Here is a 21,178-nt window from a genome sequence, read left to right as displayed (position 1 = left end):
TGGTTCGAACCTTCTATCTGGATCATTCTCATGATGATACCGAGCTAGCGAGAGAGATGGCGCTGCCAATCAATACTATGAAGTATTTGAACAAATTAAATTATTTTTCAGAAAATATTTTAATTTGTTTTTATCAAGTAGAAACACTACTATATAAATTATAAACTGAAATAAATGTCATATACTAAGAAAAAGTGACCAAGGCCTCCAGTGCCCCAGGCTGGAATCGAACCAGCGTCCTCTGCTATCGCGGCAGGTGCCTGAACCACTCGGCCACCGGGCCACAGCGACATTAGTCAAATTTTCCAAGTATATGCACTTCCTACTGAAGGCTTGTGGCGCCCCCTGGCCATCTCTAAGGTAGAACAGTATGGTTCGAACCTTCTATCTGGATCATTCTCATGATGATACCGAGCTAGCGAGAGAGATGGCGCTGCCAATCAATACTATGAAGTATTTGAACAAATTAAATTATTTTTCAGAAAATATTTTAATTTGTTTTTATCAAGTAGAAACACTACTATATAAATTATAAACTGAAATAAATGTCATATACTAAGAAAAAGTGACCAAGGCCTCCAGTGCCCCAGGCTGGAATCGAACCAGCGTCCTCTGCTATCGCGGCAGGTGCCTGAACCACTCGGCCACCGGGCCACAGCGACATTAGTCAAATTTTCCAAGTATATGCACTTCCTACTGAAGGCTTGTGGCGCCCCCCAGATAGAAGGTTCGAACCATACTGTTCTACCTTAGAGATGGCCAGGGGGCGCCACAAGCCTTCAGTAGGAAGTGCATATACTTGGAAAATTTGACTAATGTCGCTGTGGCCCGGTGGCCGAGTGGTTCAGGCACCTGCCGCGATAGCAGAGGACGCTGGTTCGATTCCAGCCTGGGGCACTGGAGGCCTTGGTCACTTTTTCTTAGTATATGACATTTATTTCAGTTTATAATTTATATAGTAGTGTTTCTACTTGATAAAAACAAATTAAAATATTTTCTGAAAAATAATTTAATTTGTTCAAATACTTCATAGTATTGATTGGCAGCGCCATCTCTCTCGCTAGCTCGGTATCATCATGAGAATGATCCAGATAGAAGGTTCGAACCATACTGTTCTACCTTAGAGATGGCCAGGGGGCGCCACAAGCCTTCAGTAGGAAGTGCATATACTTGGAAAATTTGACTAATGTCGCTGTGGCCCGGTGGCCGAGTGGTTCAGGCACCTGCCGCGATAGCAGAGGACGCTGGTTCGATTCCAGCCTGGGGCACTGGAGGCCTTGGTCACTTTTTCTTAGTATATGACATTTATTTCAGTTTATAATTTATATAGTAGTGTTTCTACTTGATAAAAACAAATTAAAATATTTTCTGAAAAATAATTTAATTTGTTCAAATACTTCATAGTATTGATTGGCAGCGCCATCTCTCTCGCTAGCTCGGTATCATCATGAGAATGATCCAGATAGAAGGTTCGAACCATACTGTTCTACCTTAGAGATGGCCAGGGGGCGCCACAAGCCTTCAGTAGGAAGTGCATATACTTGGAAAATTTGACTAATGTCGCTGTGGCCCGGTGGCCGAGTGGTTCAGGCACCTGCCGCGATAGCAGAGGACGCTGGTTCGATTCCAGCCTGGGGCACTGGAGGCCTTGGTCACTTTTTCTTAGTATATGACATTTATTTCAGTTTATAATTTATATAGTAGTGTTTCTACTTGATAAAAACAAATTAAAATATTTTCTGAAAAATAATTTAATTTGTTCAAATACTTCATAGTATTGATTGGCAGCGCCATCTCTCTCGCTAGCTCGGTATCATCATGAGAATGATCCAGATAGAAGGTTCGAACCATACTGTTCTACCTTAGAGATGGCCAGGGGGCGCCACAAGCCTTCAGTAGGAAGTGCATATACTTGGAAAATTTGACTAATGTCGCTGTGGCCCGGTGGCCGAGTGGTTCAGGCACCTGCCGCGATAGCAGAGGACGCTGGTTCGATTCCAGCCTGGGGCACTGGAGGCCTTGGTCACTTTTTCTTAGTATATGACATTTATTTCAGTTTATAATTTATATAGTAGTGTTTCTACTTGATAAAAACAAATTAAAATATTTTCTGAAAAATAATTTAATTTGTTCAAATACTTCATAGTATTGATTGGCAGCGCCATCTCTCTCGCTAGCTCGGTATCATCATGAGAATGATCCAGATAGAAGGTTCGAACCATACTGTTCTACCTTAGAGATGGCCAGGGGGCGCCACAAGCCTTCAGTAGGAAGTGCATATACTTGGAAAATTTGACTAATGTCGCTGTGGCCCGGTGGCCGAGTGGTTCAGGCACCTGCCGCGATAGCAGAGGACGCTGGTTCGATTCCAGCCTGGGGCACTGGAGGCCTTGGTCACTTTTTCTTAGTATATGACATTTATTTCAGTTTATACTTACTTATAGTTTTTTTAGGTAATGTACGAATCGTTGAAAGAGCTCTTGAGTTACACTTTAGAAAATCCAACTACCCAGCAACAGCCAGAGAAAATATAACCACTATACTACGTTTTATTTGCGACGAGGAGGCCAAAATCTCAAACCAATTCAAGACAAGTGCTTCTGAGAAAAACTGCTAGATATAGAATACCTATACTCGTACCACACATCTATGGAAATAATCAATGCAATTCAGAGAAGATAAATATTTATACAGTACGTACTTTATATTGCATTTGTTATTATTATTATGCATAATATGCAAGGTTTGTTGAACTTGATGGATTTATTATATACCTATTCTTTTTCATTACTTTAGGTATAAAGATAAAAATGTACACGATGATGGGACATTGTAAATACTGAGCTCTAAATGAAAATGAAATCTGTCCATCAATTTAATTAAATTTGTCTGTAGGTATACTATATTGAATAGTATTGGGAGACTATCCTCACAAGCGCAAACGATTGAAATCGTCTTGGAACGTAAGTAGAAGTAGTGTCCATGTAATAAGTATGTTTGAAATGAAGTTGTATTTAATTCGACTTGTTGTCGAATGCAGGCTCTGTTGCCGGCACGTAACAAAGTTATCTGTGACTCGCTCCTACCTAAATGATCTCCAATTCTTTGAAGTAAGCATACTGGGTATTTAGTTTGTAGACATCATAGCGCGGTACCATAAATAGACTGCAATTATTACATTAGGTACATATACGCGTGTGCAACTCATTTTACGACATTGTGTAACTGTAATTTATAGGTACATACCTACTTAATTTAATTAGTGAAACTATTTACCTATCTACTTTAGTCAATATTTTTTCCGACTGACGCATTTCGTGATAATTCTTTCAAGTTACAACACTTTACTGATGCAACGGGGATTCCCCGATGAATATCTATGGTCTTACACGGCAAATAAACGCACCACTTAGATAAGAAAAATATGTAACTGATATGATAACACTACGAAACTAACGAAGCTTTTAAAGATAAGAATAAAGTCCTCAAATAAGTTAAGCGTTATAGAGACGTTTATAATTAGCGAGTTTTAATTCTTTAAAGCTAACCGGTATCGTACCGCTAGGACTCAGACCCTGACCTTTACATTCTCTGGCTATTAACATTTTTTTGTACATGCCGGCGCCATTTTCGTAACGCCGCGGCGTTGCCACGTACGCTTTCTTAACGAGTAGAAGAGCTGTGCTCCTTGGAAATTACTGACACGGATTGCGGGCTCATCCACGCAGAACTCGTGAGCCGCCGTGACAGCACCCCATTTAAAAGGCAAATGCGGTCACGATGCTCTGACGCGGATATGTCATGCAGATATCGACGAGGCTTCAAGCTTGTGCAACATCAGGAGTGTTGCTCCAATCGCTTCGAATCGAACCTCCAAGCGAACCAGTATAAATGCGCTTTCTGATCATGTAAGGATTGTATAGTATATTAGGGTCTTAATTATACAGGTTTTCTCAGTGTTCGAATAATCTTTCGATTAAGTACTACACACCAGCAGCCAAGAAGCTCTCTCTTCGCGACGGGCGGTCTAATATTTGGCTGCTCTGGCGTGTAGACACTTAATATTTGAAGGCCACGAAAGCTAGTACGTATAAGTATGATGTTCTCAATCGATATATCGCGGTATTAAAAGAGCCGAAGTTACGAAATAGTTTGTAGACGACCTGGGAAACTTGCGGTACCTATAAAATTACGACCGTAGAAACTTCTTCAAACTTTACGAAATTCTTCTTGGCTTATAATTAGAGTAGAGAGAAACAAACTTGGTTTGTTAGAAATTAAATGTGTAATACGAGATTTTGTTAGATGCATGCATTGTTTAAGATTAAAAAAAAATGATGCAATTAAGTCCCCATAATTATACTGTTTTTGTACTTTTAACAACCGAGTTCCTGCATACAAGTGACTATACCTATACCTACTAAATTTTGTACATAATATTTAGTTAAAGTGCTGGTCTAGGCAAATTTGCCCATTGTTTTCATTGCTAGCCGGAACAACGTTCAAAGATCTCTCTTTTTCATCATTCTTAGAGCGTTTTCTCCATTCTCGTAACTAAGTACTTAACCAAGCAATAACAAATGAGGCGCTAAAGATTTTCTCTGCCAGTATATACAAATCTACTGTTCCAGGTAGCTGTGGTAGCTAGTAGCCACCCATATTAACGTTACATGGTGTGACTTGTTCTTTTCGTTACGAGTAATTAGATAAACAAAGCTTTAACTCACTACAACGTTTTATGGAGTCGACTTGAGTCGAGTAACACGCGTAAGGGGCGTTTACAGTTCAGTCAACAGCTCTGTGCTCAAAGTACGGGGTTGTCCACAACACAATTGACTTAGTGATGGTACTTCAAGACAAACACACATATTTTGATCAACACCTACTTGCTGTAATGAAGAACAAGAATTTATTTTCTTACTATTATAAAAGAAATTTTAATCTGCAACTAGGGAAGAAACCAAATTATTTAATGAAATATTTCGATGCATGTTTTTTGATTCTGCCGTGAATGCAGAAGACGTCGGTTTCATTCCATCCAAAATCGCACTATACCTAGACCTTGGTCAAATTTTCTTTTATATAAGACATCTGTTTATTTTTTTATTAGGGCGAGCGAAGCGAGCCCTATCACTCTTCGACAAACTATGCATTCTTGTGGTACACTTTACGGAAAAACCATCGCACTGTTAGGTTTGAGATTTAACATAGTAATTTAAATTCATGTCTAGATGTGTTATCAAACATAAAAATATCATTTTATAAACCTAAAAAAAATAAGTTAAATAAAGTAATAACACTTTGTATTACTACTAGCGCCATGTGTTGGCAAAATAATGAATTAACATTCGTGCTAATGACGATTATTTATTTCTCTAATTTAGTAGTTAGTAGTAAATAAATAAATATTGGACATTCTTATACAAATTGACTAAGCCCCACAGTAAGCACAAGAATAAGGCTTGTGTTGTGGATACTCAGACAATACAATACCTATGTGGTGTTTACAATTTCAATAATGTCGATGGCGCTTACGCCATTAACAACGATAAATACAAACGGGGGTTAAAATTTTGGATTCAACCCACCTCGCTTCGCTTGGTTTGATTCCCAATTTAGCAATTAAGTTTCTGTGAATACCTACTTGAACAATCATAGTATATTCACTGCGGAGGTCAATTTACTCGTATGTTCTGTGACGCTGATGAACTGATCAGTCATGTTGTGTTAGCAAACTTAAATCGGGTATTTTCAGTTCGAGAAACAGTTTTGGCGCCATTCATTTATTACGTAAGTCGATTTTGGGGTTGAGGGGGTTGAACAAGGGGGCGGGAGGGGATTTTCATAGTTCTTACGTAAGATCACAAAGATGCGATATTTTTTTAATTTCTATGAAATTATGACGTTTAAAATAATACTTCGACACTCTATACACTATCAAACACGGTGCAGACTGCAGAGTTAAGGCGTATCCAGATTAATCAATTTTTCGCCAATCTGATTCAATTGCCTGATCGAATCAGGAGGTGCGGATGCAAATACCATTCATTTTCTGATTAAATCAACCGATTTGATCAGTCCCGTCTGGATACCACTTTAGCTTAAACGAGCTCAAGTACCTTTGTACAGGTACAAATAAACATTCATAAAAATATTTTTTGAAGTGGCAGGGGGAGGGGGTCAGCCTATTCTTATTATTTTTTACATAGGGGTGGGAGGGGGTCAAAAACTGGCAAAAATTGATTGTCTTACGTAATTAATGAAAGGCGCCTTTAGTGTTACTATAATATTGCTTGGAAATGGTAAATTATAAATAAAGATACGAGTAAGCATATTAATACAAACTTCAGTGACTTAGGGCCGATACAGAAGGACTACAACCCGACTTCAACTTGTATGGGAACTGCACGCCGACTGCACGCCAATTGCAACGTCGGCGTGTAGTTCAGCAAAATGACCCAGAACCCTACCAGTACCTAGTGGAACTCAGGTTTGGTGTAACAAAGACACATTATGGATTGGTCATCCGACTCATCTTGATGAGCACTTAGGAGAGTAGTACCCAAGATAGAGCTGATGCCGAACCCTGGCAGTACCTAGTGGAGCTCGGGTTTGGTGCAACATACATAGACACACGCTGTTTTGGACATCCGACTCGTCATGATGATCACTGGGTAGACCAGTACCCAAGACAGCTGATGCTGAACCCTGACAGTGCCTAATGGAGCTCGGGTTTTATACAACATACGCACACGCTGTTTTGGTCATGCAACTCGTCTTGATGATTACTTAGGAAAGTAGTACCCAAGATAGAGCTGATGCTGAACCCTGGCTGTACCTAGTGGAACTCAGGTTTGGTGCAACATAGGCACACGCTGTTTTGGACATCCGACACGTCATGATGTGCACTTGGAAGAGCAGTACCCAAGATAGAGCTGATGCTGAACCCTGGCAGTACCTAGTGGAACTCAGATTTGTTGTAACATAGGCACACGCTGTTTTGGTCATCCGACTCGTCTTGATGAGCACTTAGGAGAGTAGTATCCTAGATAAAGTTGATGTTGAACCCTGGCTGTACCTAGTGGAACTCAGGTTTGGTGCAACATAGGCACACGCTGTTTTAGTTATCCGACTCGTCTTGATGAGCACTTGGAAGAACTGGCTGTACCTAGTGGAACTGTGTGTGTTTGTTTATGTGCGAAGTGCTCAATTGTGTGGAGTGGACGCAAAAATAAATTCAAGGACATTGGCTCGCTGACCCAACATTATGTAGGAAAGCCAGTTGGCTTCCTTACAAAAAGTACTGGGCGACCGTGTAGGATGTAATAAGCACTTATGAAATTGTATATTACGTGTGGATGATATTGGCAATTTGATTTTGTCGTCTGGACACGTTTTCAATGGACTAAGTAAAAGCTGTAACACTAACAGACAGGCGTACCGGACAGCAACCGGGGTCCGGTTAGTAGGTATATTTCTTTCTTGCTCTCACTTATAGCTGCGTTATTACGTACCCTCTCGATCGAACATGAAACAAGCCTCGGATTGGATCAAAATGGCGGCCCGGTACGTTTCACTTTCACGTTAAAAACTCCGCGAGCCCTTACAAAGCTCTGCTTTTTGCTAGTTTTAATTGATTTTTTTCTCCTATTCCAGAGTTAGTGGTGCGCGGTTCCGGATGGTCCGGCGCGCGATGCGCTGCTAGTCACGATGGTGGGCGTGGGCGTCGCGGAGGGCGGCGGCGGGCCCGGTCCCGCGGAGCCCTACTACGGCGAGTACGGCTACCCGGAGCCGTACTACGTGCCCGAGATGTGCCCGCACCCGCAGCATCCGCAGCACGCGCATATGTGCACCGTGCACGCCGAATACGGTTAGTACAAGAGTTCACCTATACTATACCCTAAGACTTGAAGACACCGTAAGACCCAGGCCCAGGACTATATATAGTTGGGTACAGGTCGATACACAAGAGCTAGCACAAATGGATGGAATGAATGAAAATGTGTGCGTACTGTGCGTAATATCATATTAACCTCTCTGACTGTATACCGGTGTCACTCGTCCCATGAAAGTTTCGTTCATTTCATTCGTGCCAGCTTTCGTGACACAGTTCAGCTACAGACACAGAAAAATTCAAAAAACTTTCATCAAAATATTACTGACCATAATAACGAGACTAAAAGATTTCAAACAAAATGGGACACACGCTCTTTTAAGAGATATGGTGGCATCCGTTTTATGGCGAAACATATAACATTTTCCTAAGGACGCAAACCCATAGGTTTAGTTAAATTTAATACCTAAATTAATTCGTCTGAGTTAGGAAACATCGAGTTCCTGAATGCTCTTGAAACACGAGCGACGAGTGCCCCACGAACAGCAGACGGTGATAATCTCAAACACGAGTAGAGAATGTAGAGATTCGATATTTGGAGAATCGAATCAGTATTGTCTATCGATCGTTAATCGATTGATTTATGAAGTATAATTGATTGCAGCTGCAATTGAATGTCCGCTAAAGCATTGTTAGTTGTAGTTAATACCTACTACTTAATTAGAATATAATATTTCTGAGCAGCAGTTAAGCTTAAGCCCAGTGCGGCTTAACTATTTGTTCACTGGCATGCTTTATTAAGTTTATCTAAAACCTATATGAATTTTATTTATTTATTTAAACTTTATTGCACAAAACATAAAAATAATGTACGAATGGCGTTCTTAATGCCTAAAATTGTGAGTTTTGTTACTATAAAATAAATAAATAAAGTATCTTATTTATATCACAATTTCATAGAAGTTTGACGTTTAAAATAACACTTGCACAGTCTGTGCTATTAAAATCGCTGCCAACTTAGTTTGGTCTAACTCTACTAGAGTAATTTATTTCCCTATTACTTAATTCGTGATTTTGTTTTGATTTCGTAATGTTGATAAGATTTATTTCTACGACATTTATCATAAATTCCGAAAGAAATGCAGTGGAAAAATCCAATCCAACTACAAATACAATGTACCTACTCGTATGTTTGCATGTATTGTGCTTATATGATGAATTAATTGGCTGTTTTTTTTCTAATTACATACATATACGCAGCAATAACATTTAATTTTGCAGTGGTTTTGCGACGCAAAGATTGTTCATGACATAGGTTACATAGGTATTTTTGTTTAGCATGCAACAAGGCATAATACGAGTATGTATATAATAGTATGCACACACGTAGGTATTTTACTAATTGCGCTGTTGTTAGTTTTACGACTTTCGTAACTCAGCCTATCATTAATTCTAATGACTTCTAGGACAATAGCTAGGCATATTAGGTACTATACATTATTAGGCATGTATTATGTAAGTATAGGTAGTTACATACTTTTAATGAGGTTTGAGTTTGGCACAGCGAGTTTGTGAAAGTCCTATTTGACTTATTTAACGAAGATATAAATTTAAAAGTAGGTTGAAGCGAAAGTTTTTTGTAATGTAAATATTCGATATTTAACAATACAACAAATAACTTTAGCCTAGCCACAAAAAGAAGTAGGCCTACCCTACATTATTATCTTAACACATCAGCAATAGCGAATTAAGTACATTACAGTTATGATTACAACGCTTTAGCGTTAGCGTGCAAAAAACGGCCGCCATAGATATGAAATGAAATAACGGAACCACTTCTCGGATCTGCATTCATCCAATTAACTTTTTGTTTTTTTTCGACATTGACACGGCGCCCCCGTTCCGGGCGGTGGCGTGGCGCTGCGCTTTATGAATGAACGTGTTTTGGATGTTCGTAGAAATCCGTCTGCGGCCTCGGATAATGTCTCTTTGTGGGATCATCCACTTTTGTTCGCGCCGCTGCCGCCGGTTCGGAAACGCGCCGCATAGTTAAGATCGGGGGTGGCATTCTACCAACCAAGCACTGGCGAGTCAAAAGGCATAAGGTGAACCAGTGAACAATAAAGGCGCGTCATACTACGTGTTCATTTGAGCCCTGTCTTCAGGAACAGCGGAGCGTAGGCAAATAATAGTTCCTGAATCGATGGTACAATGTTCCTCGGTCAGCGTCAGACAGGCAGTGATTCCTAGCTCTAGTCGAGAGAACACATTATTGATTTCTACATCAGGCTACGCTGGTTCGCTTAAGAACTCGACTCCCCGTGCTTGCGTATTCATTCAGAATCCACGGCCAGCAATGCAACTCACTCAACCGCAGGCTCTTGAGCAACGCCACGGGAATCCCGCGACAGCCTTGACGTGCTTTGTTTCTCGAGTAAAAGGATCTTTTTTATTTCGCCATTAATTTGAATACAGCCCTGCTATATTGCATGCGTTATTTAACGTCCACGCAGCTGTACCTAGTTTTGCGCGCTTCATAAAATTATTAAGGTCACTCAGCTGGCATTTACACCAAGCACGAACGCTTATTATTACGATCGAGTCAATTTTATCACTTACATTGTTGAAATGTATTCATATTGCTCAAACGCAGATAGATAGCTTTCTAATATATTTTTTTTTTGCCTCTAATAATCAGTACGCTTGATGCATACCTACGTCATTGAAGCAGTACAAATAGATACAATAAACGCAAGATTTTAGTTTAAACAATATTCGCGAACACGATTTCAAAGTCTCATATTTATTCAGAGGTATGTAGGTAGGTATATTAAATTAAATTTAATTCAACTATCATCGATCATTAATCTGCTCGCGTCAGCCTTTAACTTCTATAGGCGATTGGAACGCCACGTCTGAAATCTGAATGAACGATAGAACCCACAAACGCAGCCACCGTGACCGTCCGCGGCCGTAAAGGCCCATGAATTGTAAGAAACACTGTTTAATTTTGTACCTACATACTCGCTAATTCATCATTTCTATTATCTAGTGCAAAATTAGAGAGTGACATCAGTATATTGAAAACCTAAACATGTAAATAATAAACAATACTGCACTTTGCACGATAACGGCCGGCACACATGGGCTTAAAATAGAGTGGTAGGTTAGTTCTGAAAGCAGCGTCCTATAATTAGCATGTACTTAGGTAAATATCTACATACCTATTTCAGTTAAACTCATCTGATATCTTAGACTTAGAGAGTACAGTGGTAGATAGAGTTAACCGACGTTACTATATATTTATCTATGCTATAATAATACATACCTACTTAAGTACTTATATTAAATTTAATTAAAAGCCTCCTCTTATGACACCTATAAAAACGGTTATATATGCATGCAAGTGTGAATGTAAACAATTTTCGAACAAGTGATTTTGTAAGACATGCTGTAATCGAACGAGCGAGCGAAGCGAACGAAGTTCTTACATTCGACTTGGGACACGCGGCTGGCTAGGGGCACGTCCCGGCATTTCGATGATTTTAAGCTGACCTATCAGATGATAGTTTGATACTCAAGAACTTAAGTAAATTTGTTCTAATTTAAATGAAATTGGGTAAACGTGTAGTTAGGCTCGATCAAGGGGTTATTGAGCTAGAAGAGCTTAGAAGGCTAAAAAACTATTTGTGAGGGGTCTTGCTATTCTGGTCATCTTTTTGCAAGAAAGTATGGTCGAGCTTGGTATCAAATAAAAGTGCTCGGCTTGCACTTTTATAATATCGTTTTTAAATTTACCATTTTGAAATAATTAGCAAGATAAAAATAAACATAATATAGGTATCAAAGAGCATATAATCACTACGTTCTAAGAGGCGGAACTCCATAGTACGTTTTTGTCAAACGGTTCGTTTTGACAGGACTTGACTGATGTATGACTGATGAGCATCTATTCATACCAACATAAGGAAAATTGTTTATAGCACAGATAAAGAAATATATTATCTATATATTTATCTATGGTTTACAGAAAGCAGTGCTGTGAAAAATCGATAATAGTGAGTTCTCGAAACGATAATAACCGACATGATAGAAAGTAGTGCTGCGAAAAATCGATAATAGTGACTTCCTAAACCGATAAAAACCGCCCTAAACTCATTCAAATTTTTTATCTTAGAAAATAAAACACCTGTGAGTTTATTACAAACTTTATTAATTTCTTAAGTTGATACTTGGTATATACAAAAACTCATTTATTATAAACAATAAGTGTTCTAAAATTAATATAAAACTAAAATTAACTACAATTAAGATAACTGAAGCTAAACATTTTGCGCCCTTGGTAGGGTGCCCATCACGCAGGCAGCGTTCCCGCGCTGGATTGCTATGGCCAATCTTTGCGCGAGAAAGCTGCCTGCGCGAGGATCACCTGTGGCCTCCCTTAGGAATTTACTGAGCACCTTGTGGAGTCCCCGAGCCCCCCTACCCCATGGACCTAGTGTCTCGACGCCAAAGGCTACATATTCGTAGTATGCGCCGAGACAACTATATTTATTTGCCTTGAAGAGTTCTCGGACGTCAGCCGCCGCCCCGGCCTGTTGTAGTAGGACACCGCCAGCGTATCTGCGCAGGTGGCGTCCCACACCAGCGCCCGGCCCATCCGCCAGGGGATCAACGACATCCCGTCGGGGCGTTTGCCGTCATCCCTTGCGATCTGGGGCTCCAGAGCCGCAGGGACGTCGGCGCTGACGAGCGCTCTCCTCAGGATGTCGTTGAGCGCGGCATGACGGGATAGGCGGCCGGCGCCCGAGGAGCAGGCGAGTCCGTGGTGGCCAAGGCGATCAACAGGGGCCCCACTAGAGGCACAGCTGTGGTCCACGCATACATCGGCCCCGACCCGGAGTCCGATAGCAATTCTGAGTGTTTGGCTCGATGAAAGTGCCGTTGTTGGGTGATGGATAGGCGTGCAGCCATAAAATTAGTAAAATAAAATAATTTATTTACCAATAAACTATGGTTTACATATTTACCAGGGGCCCCCGCACTAGGTGAGACCTGCGGGCTCAGCACGGTTCCATTTTTATCGACTATCACTATGCGCGTCCCTTTCGCACTTACATACTTGTTAGAACGTGACAGGCATGGTGACAAGGGATAAAAACGCGACCGTGCTAAGCCGCCTGGGCTATAACCGCGAAAATCGAAGTTCGCAAATTGCGGGCATTTTTCTCTGTCACTCTAATTACGCCTTCATTGGAGTAAAAGAGAAAGATCCCCGCAATTTGCGAATTTCGGTTTTCGCGGTAGTCCCTCTGTATCGCGGGGAACCATTTAAGGCCCCTGTACACAATGGGCCAGCGTGGGCCATTCTGGGGGCCGCATTTATGCGTTAAAGGGAGCAAGTGATATTGCTATCTCATTCTACCGCATGGCTGCGTCCCTTGGACTGGCCGGCGCTGGCCCATTGTGTACAGGGGCCTTTAGATTTAGTTACTTAATAGGTATAGCATGCAAGTTACAAAATTACTAAAAATGACACTTAAATATTTGCGTACATTATAAAATATTACTTAGTATAGCTTCTAGCTGTTTCCACGTAGTTAAGTGATTGAAGAAGAGTGTAGGTAAGCTTTTTGGCCTCAATAACTGATCTGTCTTTGATTTGAGATAACAATGCTTTAGCATGGCACTGTAGGTTGAAGCCTTAAGGTGGTCCCCAAATCGTTTACCGAAGGCGGAGAAGACTTTTGGAACAGGTAGGTTAAAGATTCGCTTTTTGAGAAGCGAGACGTAACAAGTCATGAGTGTAGACGATTTGTGTGTAAGCAAAACGATACTGTTCAAAAATAACTGCCGAACAGTCAGGCCCATAGCTTCAGCGTAGAGTTCAGAAGTTGGAAATCGAAAGGGTCAATGTCCAGAGTCTGGTCTGGACACAGCTAGGGGGCTGTCCATAAATTACGTCATCGATTTTTGTCGATTTTTGACCCCCCCCCCTATAATCATCCAAAAATCATGCTTCAAATGACCCCATTTCCTCCTACTTCATGCTACCGTCATCCGATGTCCAGACCCCCCCCCCCTAATTTGAAATGACGTAATTTATGAATAGCCCCTAGGAGCCTTGCGTGGTCCCTTCCCGACGAAGTGTCAATTGGGGATTATAGAACGGCAGTGGGGGCTAAGTTGTCCCAGGCCCTTTGCCTCTCGGGTCTAGGTGGCACATCTGGCAGTTTAGCTAGCCAGGCTTTCTTGGCCTCATCCAAGCACGCGATCTCGCAGTTTGTTATTTTAAGGATTTTACCTGCGAGATCAGACGTGCTATGGATTGAGGACAAGAATGCCGGCAGAGCAATACTCGATATTTTGCGTGTTCCTAAACCGCCAAATCTAATGGGCAAAGAATCTTGGGTCCAAGCCGGTTCATTAAAACGGACATTCAAAATCGATTCCAATTGTGACTTAAGGAGACTATCGATAGGTTGGACTAAACTAGCGACTCTCCAGATAGGGCAGCAACGGAGCCAGTACGTAAATTTGGGAACCAACAAACAATATTTTAAAATAAATAAGGCCGAATGGCTACTAATTTTGACTAAACGATCTGAATTAACATAAAATTTAGAAATCGATTTGGCCAAAACAGACGGAATAGCTTCATCGAAAATGAGGGAGCCGAGAAGGTGGAGATTATCCTTTGATAAGATTTTAATGTTTGGGGCTAAACTCGAAACACTTTGAAGTAGGTACCTGGGCTGCTAAAGAGGGTTCTAAGTTTTCGGAAATGTACAATTCACATTTGTCGAAATTAAGTTTCAAGTCAATGGCGCTAAATTTCTGTATAACTATTAGGGATAAGTCACGTCGCTCTCCGGATAGCCTGGAAAGAGTAATAATGACGGGAAAAGTTGAAGGCACGACACCTCAGGGCCCTCCTCCTACTAGATGGTGTGCTCAAATTACGGCACCAAACATGCAGTATGAACGTGAGACTATGAATAGCTGAATTAATGGCCAGACTGAATATATGGTATATATATATATATATATATATATATATATATATATATATATATATATATATATATATATGCTGTACCTATGTTTTTAAACACTGAACTGTACAAAATATATTCTGGTAGAATTTACAAACGGATACACTGTACTCGTTACAAAATCTAACATGTTTGTCTAAAGATTTTTCAAAAACTAATCTTAGAATTAATATATTTAAATAGGATAAGGTAAACACAAATATAACTGTAAAAAGGAAGTAGGAACTAACTGAAATTACCGTCACACACTCAACTCAACAGTCGAAATTATATATACCTAGGTATAACTTTAAGTCGTATCTGCTTTGGGCTGTGTGTGATAGTGTGTGTGTTAATTATTACGCTATGAGCTGATCCTCATTAACCCCTGACGCAGAATGGCTACAGAATCACAATCTCCAAGTTAATACGCATAAAATAAAACTCATTCAGTTAAGACCCTACCAAAACGAACCCATAGATCTAACTTTAACCAAAATAATAAGTTTATGGCAAAAGAAATATTTTTGGTGCAAGCTTTTATCGCTGACTGTACTTTTATTCCACGGGCAACTAATACTCATCGAGACAATTCTATAAACCCCAAACACAATTAGGTTTCGTTGTTTTATCACAGAGTTCCTATGGCCACCTCCTGTCTCGCCTTACTTATGTATATGTCGCAGTCGGATCGTATAATCCGCCGTATTACATTACGGCTAGCCGTTTTCAAAAACAGGGGCGTTTTGAAATGCGGCGGTTTAACGATTAGCCGGATTGAATGCGGCTGAATGAGAATCCGCCGGAATGTATTCGGCGCCATACGTTCTTCAACACGGCTAGCCGTAATGTAATACAGCGAGTCATTAGCCGCCGCTTTGACAGTTTTTAGTTCCCATTTTTAACACCCGTGGCGCTACCTGACAAACGCTGGGGTGTCCATCAAATCTGGAGTTCGTCGGACTGTTTCTTTTCAAAAAACATTCCCTTCGCAACTCTCCTCCTATTTCTGAGCGGTTTGCCCTTCGGGCATCTGAAGCTACCTAACGAACCTAACCTACCTACCTATTGATTTAGTGAGACGTCCGTGAAAACATTACACTTTGGGGAAAAAAGCGTAGGTAGGTAAGTAGGTTATTAGGTTCGTTAGGTAGCTTCAGATGCCCGAAGGGTAAACCGCCCAGAATCCGTCTATTTAAGTTGTGAAGGAAATGTTTTGGAAAAGAAACACATGTAGTGCGGTGGGACCATGGTAAAAATAAATTAAATTGCAAACATTGTCAAACTCCGGTTACGTAGGCGACCGAAAGAACTGGTCACTCTACAATCTAAAATAGTAGTACGATGCGGCTAAACGTAGGCCGCCTTAATGAAGAACGTATCGCAATGACAATCCGGCTAATCGTCGAACCGCCGCATTTCAAAACGCCCCTGTTTTTGAAAACGGCTAGCCGTAATGTAATACGGCGGATTATACGATCCGACTACGACATATACAAATTTCCAGCTTCATTGGAAGTCGGGAAGTGGGTCAAATTTAACTTGCAAGATTTGACCCGTACAAACATAGTTACATAGTCTGTACTAAATATGGTGTGTGCATTGATACCATCATTACCATCAATGAAAATAGAGTGTATAGAGGCGGATTGTCAAAGTAAATTATGTAGCCACTGTAAATTTACTGCCAATATCTTTCGACAGAAAATTAAAACTGTTAGAACGCCATTTGACTTTGATCCATAAGGCTGATTAAGACGGCGCGCGAAGCGTATGCGATTTTAGCTACATTGCGGACTGTTGGTTAAGTCCAATTCAACCGACCGATCAAAAACCGCAATGTAATGAAACTCGCATGCGAGTTCTCGCATCGACTAAATGAGCCCTTTTATTCTTTCACTGATATGTGTAAATTTGTTAAATATTGAAATTAACGACATCTACTCGATTGTAGGCCAAAGGTTATGGCGCCATCGCTCGAAAAGATTGCACCATACCTTTGGCCTACTCTCGAGTAGATGGTGTTAATATTAATATTGAACAAGTTTATACATATCAAATAACTATTACTCAAATTCCATAAGTACAGGGGTCTCGGCCCCGAGTATATTTTTATGCCATTTGGGGTTGAGACCCTTGGCCCGTGGGGTCCTAATGCCCTACAACTTTTTAAAGACCTTTCAAAAAGGCTTATCGATTTCACTGGTGACCGAAGAGCTGGCAGCTTTCTCGCTCAACGTATTAGCTTCGCAATACAGCGGGGAAATGCTGCCAGCGTCCTCGGCACCATGCCAAAGGGGCCCAATTTCTTAGACGTATTTTAATTTTATTTAGTACTTATTAGTTTTAGTTTTAATTTAGTTTTATTTTATAGATAAGTTAGTTTATTTTATTTTTAATGTTTGTATCTACCTTATAAATAAACGTTATACTTTACTATTACTTATTCTGTGATATCAGTGAAAGAATAATGATCAAAGTCAAATGGCGTTCTAACAGGTTTAATCTTCTGTCGAAAGATGGCAGTAAATGTAGGTACTGTAGCTACATAATTTACCATGACAGTAACTCTCTATTTAAAATTCTCTTTGATACCATGTTTTAAAGATGGATTTAAAAAACAATTTATCTGGTTAAAGTCCTAATAAGCTACCTATTAGGCAGACTCTTAATAAAGTAAACTCGATTTCACTTTCATGAGCTTCTTCAGCAATTCTTTCTTCGTTGTATTGTAATCTGTAACAAGTAAAATTAATTTAAATGAAACTCCGTAGAAATCTTTGGTCTCTTAAATGCATTCGTACAATGCAAACATAAGTACATTGGCGGAAAAATTAAAAGATGTATGAGAACCTTTTACCAAGTGGATGAAATTAGGCTTGTTTTAAGCAATGGTATGTATGCAGGCAGAGATTAAAAAGTATTATTTGGTTATATTCCACCGTATACATCCTTTAAAACGAAGATGAGATAATAATATGCTGTGCGTAAATATTAACCAATAACTTTGGAATTAATGTTTCAAACTGCTGAGAGATAAACATATTTTTTTAATACGAGTAATAATACCATATTCACTTACCTAGTCTTTTGATTTGCTCGCTGCGTTTTTCGATTATCAGAAGCAAGAACTAGAGTATCCCTAGATCCGCCAGGTTGTTTGTCAGCAAAGCGGGGGCGTTTCGCTGGTATTGACGCTGAAATCAAATAATCCGCATAATTATAGAGGTACTAGCTGCTCGCCTCTTTATTAGTAGTATTAGTACCTACCTAATACTTAAAAATGGAGACCTATAAGCTCTAGAAACCACGGACCGGAAGACGCAGCGTGGGAAGGCTGACAAGATGGAGTTGTATGGGGTCGGCGCGTGACCGGCCGCTGTGGAGATCGTTGAGGGAGTTCTTTGGCCATAAGTGGACGTCTTTGGGCTGATATGATGGTTATGATGATGATGAAGCTTTCGGAAACCCGTCGCGCGAGTGACTAAAAATACGTAAATGCTCTACCCATCCATGCAGTATCATACCATGACCGTGCTGTCGTGAACGTATCAAGCATGGAATGTAATGCGATACGGACTAGGTAAGTACTAGGGTGGAGCGTTGTTGTATACAAAATATAAATTTGATTTTCAATGCGGAACCGGTACAAAAGTTGCAGTTTGTCATGTACCTAAATTATAGTGATTATATCAAATATCTACCCAGCCGCTAAAGAAATTAATAAACGTAAATTTTCATCAAGTAATTATTTATTTAAATATACTATTTCACTAATATCACTAATATGTATGCATTTTATTGAAATTATACAATTAGACTGGTCATATTTTTCATAAAATCGATTTCGACTGGAAAATCATATTACTTTTTGGCAACCGGGTTTTTTAACCTAATTAGACCCCGCTGAATCCGAATTTGCCGGTTGCTTGATCGAATTCTTGACCGGAAGTGAGAAATTTGATATTAAAGGTCCCTTTTTTTAGTTTTTCGTAAATAACCCTCAAACGGTGGCGCATAGCAAAAAATGTTCTATTACATAAGTAATCTGCATAAAATTGCCTACAAGAATACTTCAGTACAACTTTTCGCTAGGATCAATATTCGAACAGATATTAACGCGGGAAATTTAATTATAATCACTTCTAAGGTCCTTTTTTTTAGTTTTTCGTAAATAACTCGTAAACGGTGGCCAATATCAAAAATTGTTGTTAAACGTTAATAATCTACACAAAATTTTGTACAAAAAAAATTCAGTACACTTTTCGCAGGGATCAATATTTAATAAAATAATAAAGAGGGAAAGTTACTTATAATAAATTCTAAGGTTCCTTGTTTTTAGTTCTTCGTTAATAATTTGAAAAGTATGACTCATAGCACAATAAATCTTATACATAAATAATAAACATAAAATTTCCTACAAGAAACATATAGAACACTTTTCGTTAGGATCAATATTTAAAAAGACAAAGCAGCGGGTAAGTTAATTATAGTCAATTTTAAAGTAGCTTTTTAGTTTTTTGTAAATAACTCATAAACGGTGGCCAATATCAAAAATTGTTGTTAAAATATTTAAAAAAAGATAATAACCAAACCAAACTAACGATGTTATTGATTACGAAAAGTATCATTTTATTGCAAAAAGAGGGTTAGTACTTATATGTTTACTTAGGGTCGTGAAGCTGGAATCTCGACACAGTGTGAATTTTAATTAATTTGTGCTGAGCGTTCCGACTGAATATCTAGCGACCTTCACCAAAGAGGAGTTTTGGCCGAAGAGTGTCAAGTTCCGGCGGTTCCTTATCCAATGTTACCAGGTATCTTACCATCACTACTAGAAATATTACCGCCTGTTTTGACAGACGCTGCGGGGGAGTTTGTTTTATAAGGTGTAGTGATAAATAAGAGCTCGTCAACATAGGTAGAGTTTTTTTGATACTCCTACAGTCAGCAGCAGATGTTGCTAAGCGGACGAGGTGTTCAAAATTACCTTGATACCATCTTGATACGGACTTATTCTCTTAACAATAAAAATCGCGTTAAGATCATTTTGAACACCTGGCCCTTATAGTAAATAACCTTATAATCGGTCAAGTCCTATAAATTAAATACCTTTGTATTTAAATTACATACTTCACTGCAGGCTTCACTTATACGGACTCTACTTGTCTGGTCTAATGTATGGTTTTGAACCATAACCATTTCTTGTTCGGTGGACAAGTCGCATGCTCAATAGGCAATAGCATTAATTGAGCCAATAACATTTTTTTTTCTCAATTCTAGGCTTACCTTTATCCGGTCGAATGCTTATTCCAGATTGCAGACAAGCTTGGCCTGTACTCGTAGATATGCAGTAGCTGAAGTTTGTGCTGGAACATTTCACACGTTAAAATAAGTTTTAAAAATAAATTACAAACATAGGTACCAACGTAAAACATTAATAGTAAAACCTTCACTTATTTTTATTTGTCAGTCGTAGTTAGCTGTTAACCAAGCAGGTAAGACTTAGACCGTTTAAATACCTTACTTTTGAACTTCTTATCTGTTTTATACCGATCTATGTTTTACCTAGTAATAGCTGATACTAATGACCTGCTTGAAGACATGCATATCGGCATCCACGTGAGAGCAAATCTCGCATACTACCGAATACCTAGTAGGTAAAGAATCCTCAAGTAAACTATTAAAGAGCATGCGAAGACCATCTCCGTATAAATCCTTAAGCGGACGCACACATTTAACCGGTTTCGATGAAACTTGCATGGGGTATGAACTTTAAGATGTTTTGCCCCGTTTCTTCCCAATGATACCACACTCGTAGTTCGTACCTATCAATAAGCGAGATTATCATATACTAATACGTACACGTACATTAGAACGTTATTGATACACCGGTTTTGATAAAACGTCCACTGAATAACCTACTAAGTTGAGGTAAATGTACCTATGCCAAAAATAATATTTAATAGAAAAAAACCGACTTCTCAAAACAGTCTGAAATGCCATATATGTAAATTATTGGCTGGCATTTAACTGATCCCTGATAGTAATCCACTTCGTCACCTTTTTCTAGTAGCATTTCGTTTCTGTAAGGGTCGCAGTTCTTACCTAACCTAATATTAACCTTACCCACTTTTATAGTAGCATTTCGTTTCTCTAAGAAGCGCTAGTGGCCTAGCGGTAAGAGCGTGCGACTTGCAATCCGGAGGTTCGTGGGTTCAAACTCGGCTCGTACCTACCAATGAGTTTTTCGGAACTTATGTACGAAATATCATTTGTGACGTTCCACGGGAAAAGGTACCTTATGAGG

The 21,178-nt window shown here is 39.6% G+C and overlaps 1 protein-coding gene and 1 long non-coding RNA gene across 2 annotated transcripts in view; one reads left to right on the top strand and one right to left on the bottom strand.

Annotated features, from left to right (window-relative positions):
- Positions 1-21,178, top strand: part of LOC134790848 (fibronectin type-III domain-containing protein 3a) — a 99,327-nt gene that overhangs the window by 49,963 nt on the left and 28,186 nt on the right. The window contains exon 2 of the mRNA XM_063761818.1: positions 7,657-7,870. Within this exon, the coding sequence (XP_063617888.1) occupies positions 7,711-7,870 (160 nt within the window). The 5' untranslated portion in view covers positions 7,657-7,710. The remainder of the gene's footprint in view (positions 1-7,656; positions 7,871-21,178) is intronic.
- On the bottom strand, positions 17,514-20,237 carry LOC134791136 (uncharacterized). Its single transcript, XR_010144270.1, has 3 exons — positions 20,158-20,237; positions 17,951-18,065; positions 17,514-17,604 (listed from the first exon to the last, which is right to left on the bottom strand). It is a non-coding gene; the product is annotated as an uncharacterized LOC134791136 (long non-coding RNA).

This window comes from Cydia splendana, chromosome 5 (assembly GCF_910591565.1).
Source record: "Cydia splendana chromosome 5, ilCydSple1.2, whole genome shotgun sequence".
NCBI lineage: Eukaryota > Metazoa > Arthropoda > Insecta > Lepidoptera > Tortricidae > Cydia > Cydia splendana.
The sequence above is the reverse complement of the archived record's forward strand: the minus strand, read 5'-3'. Positions and strand labels throughout refer to the sequence as shown.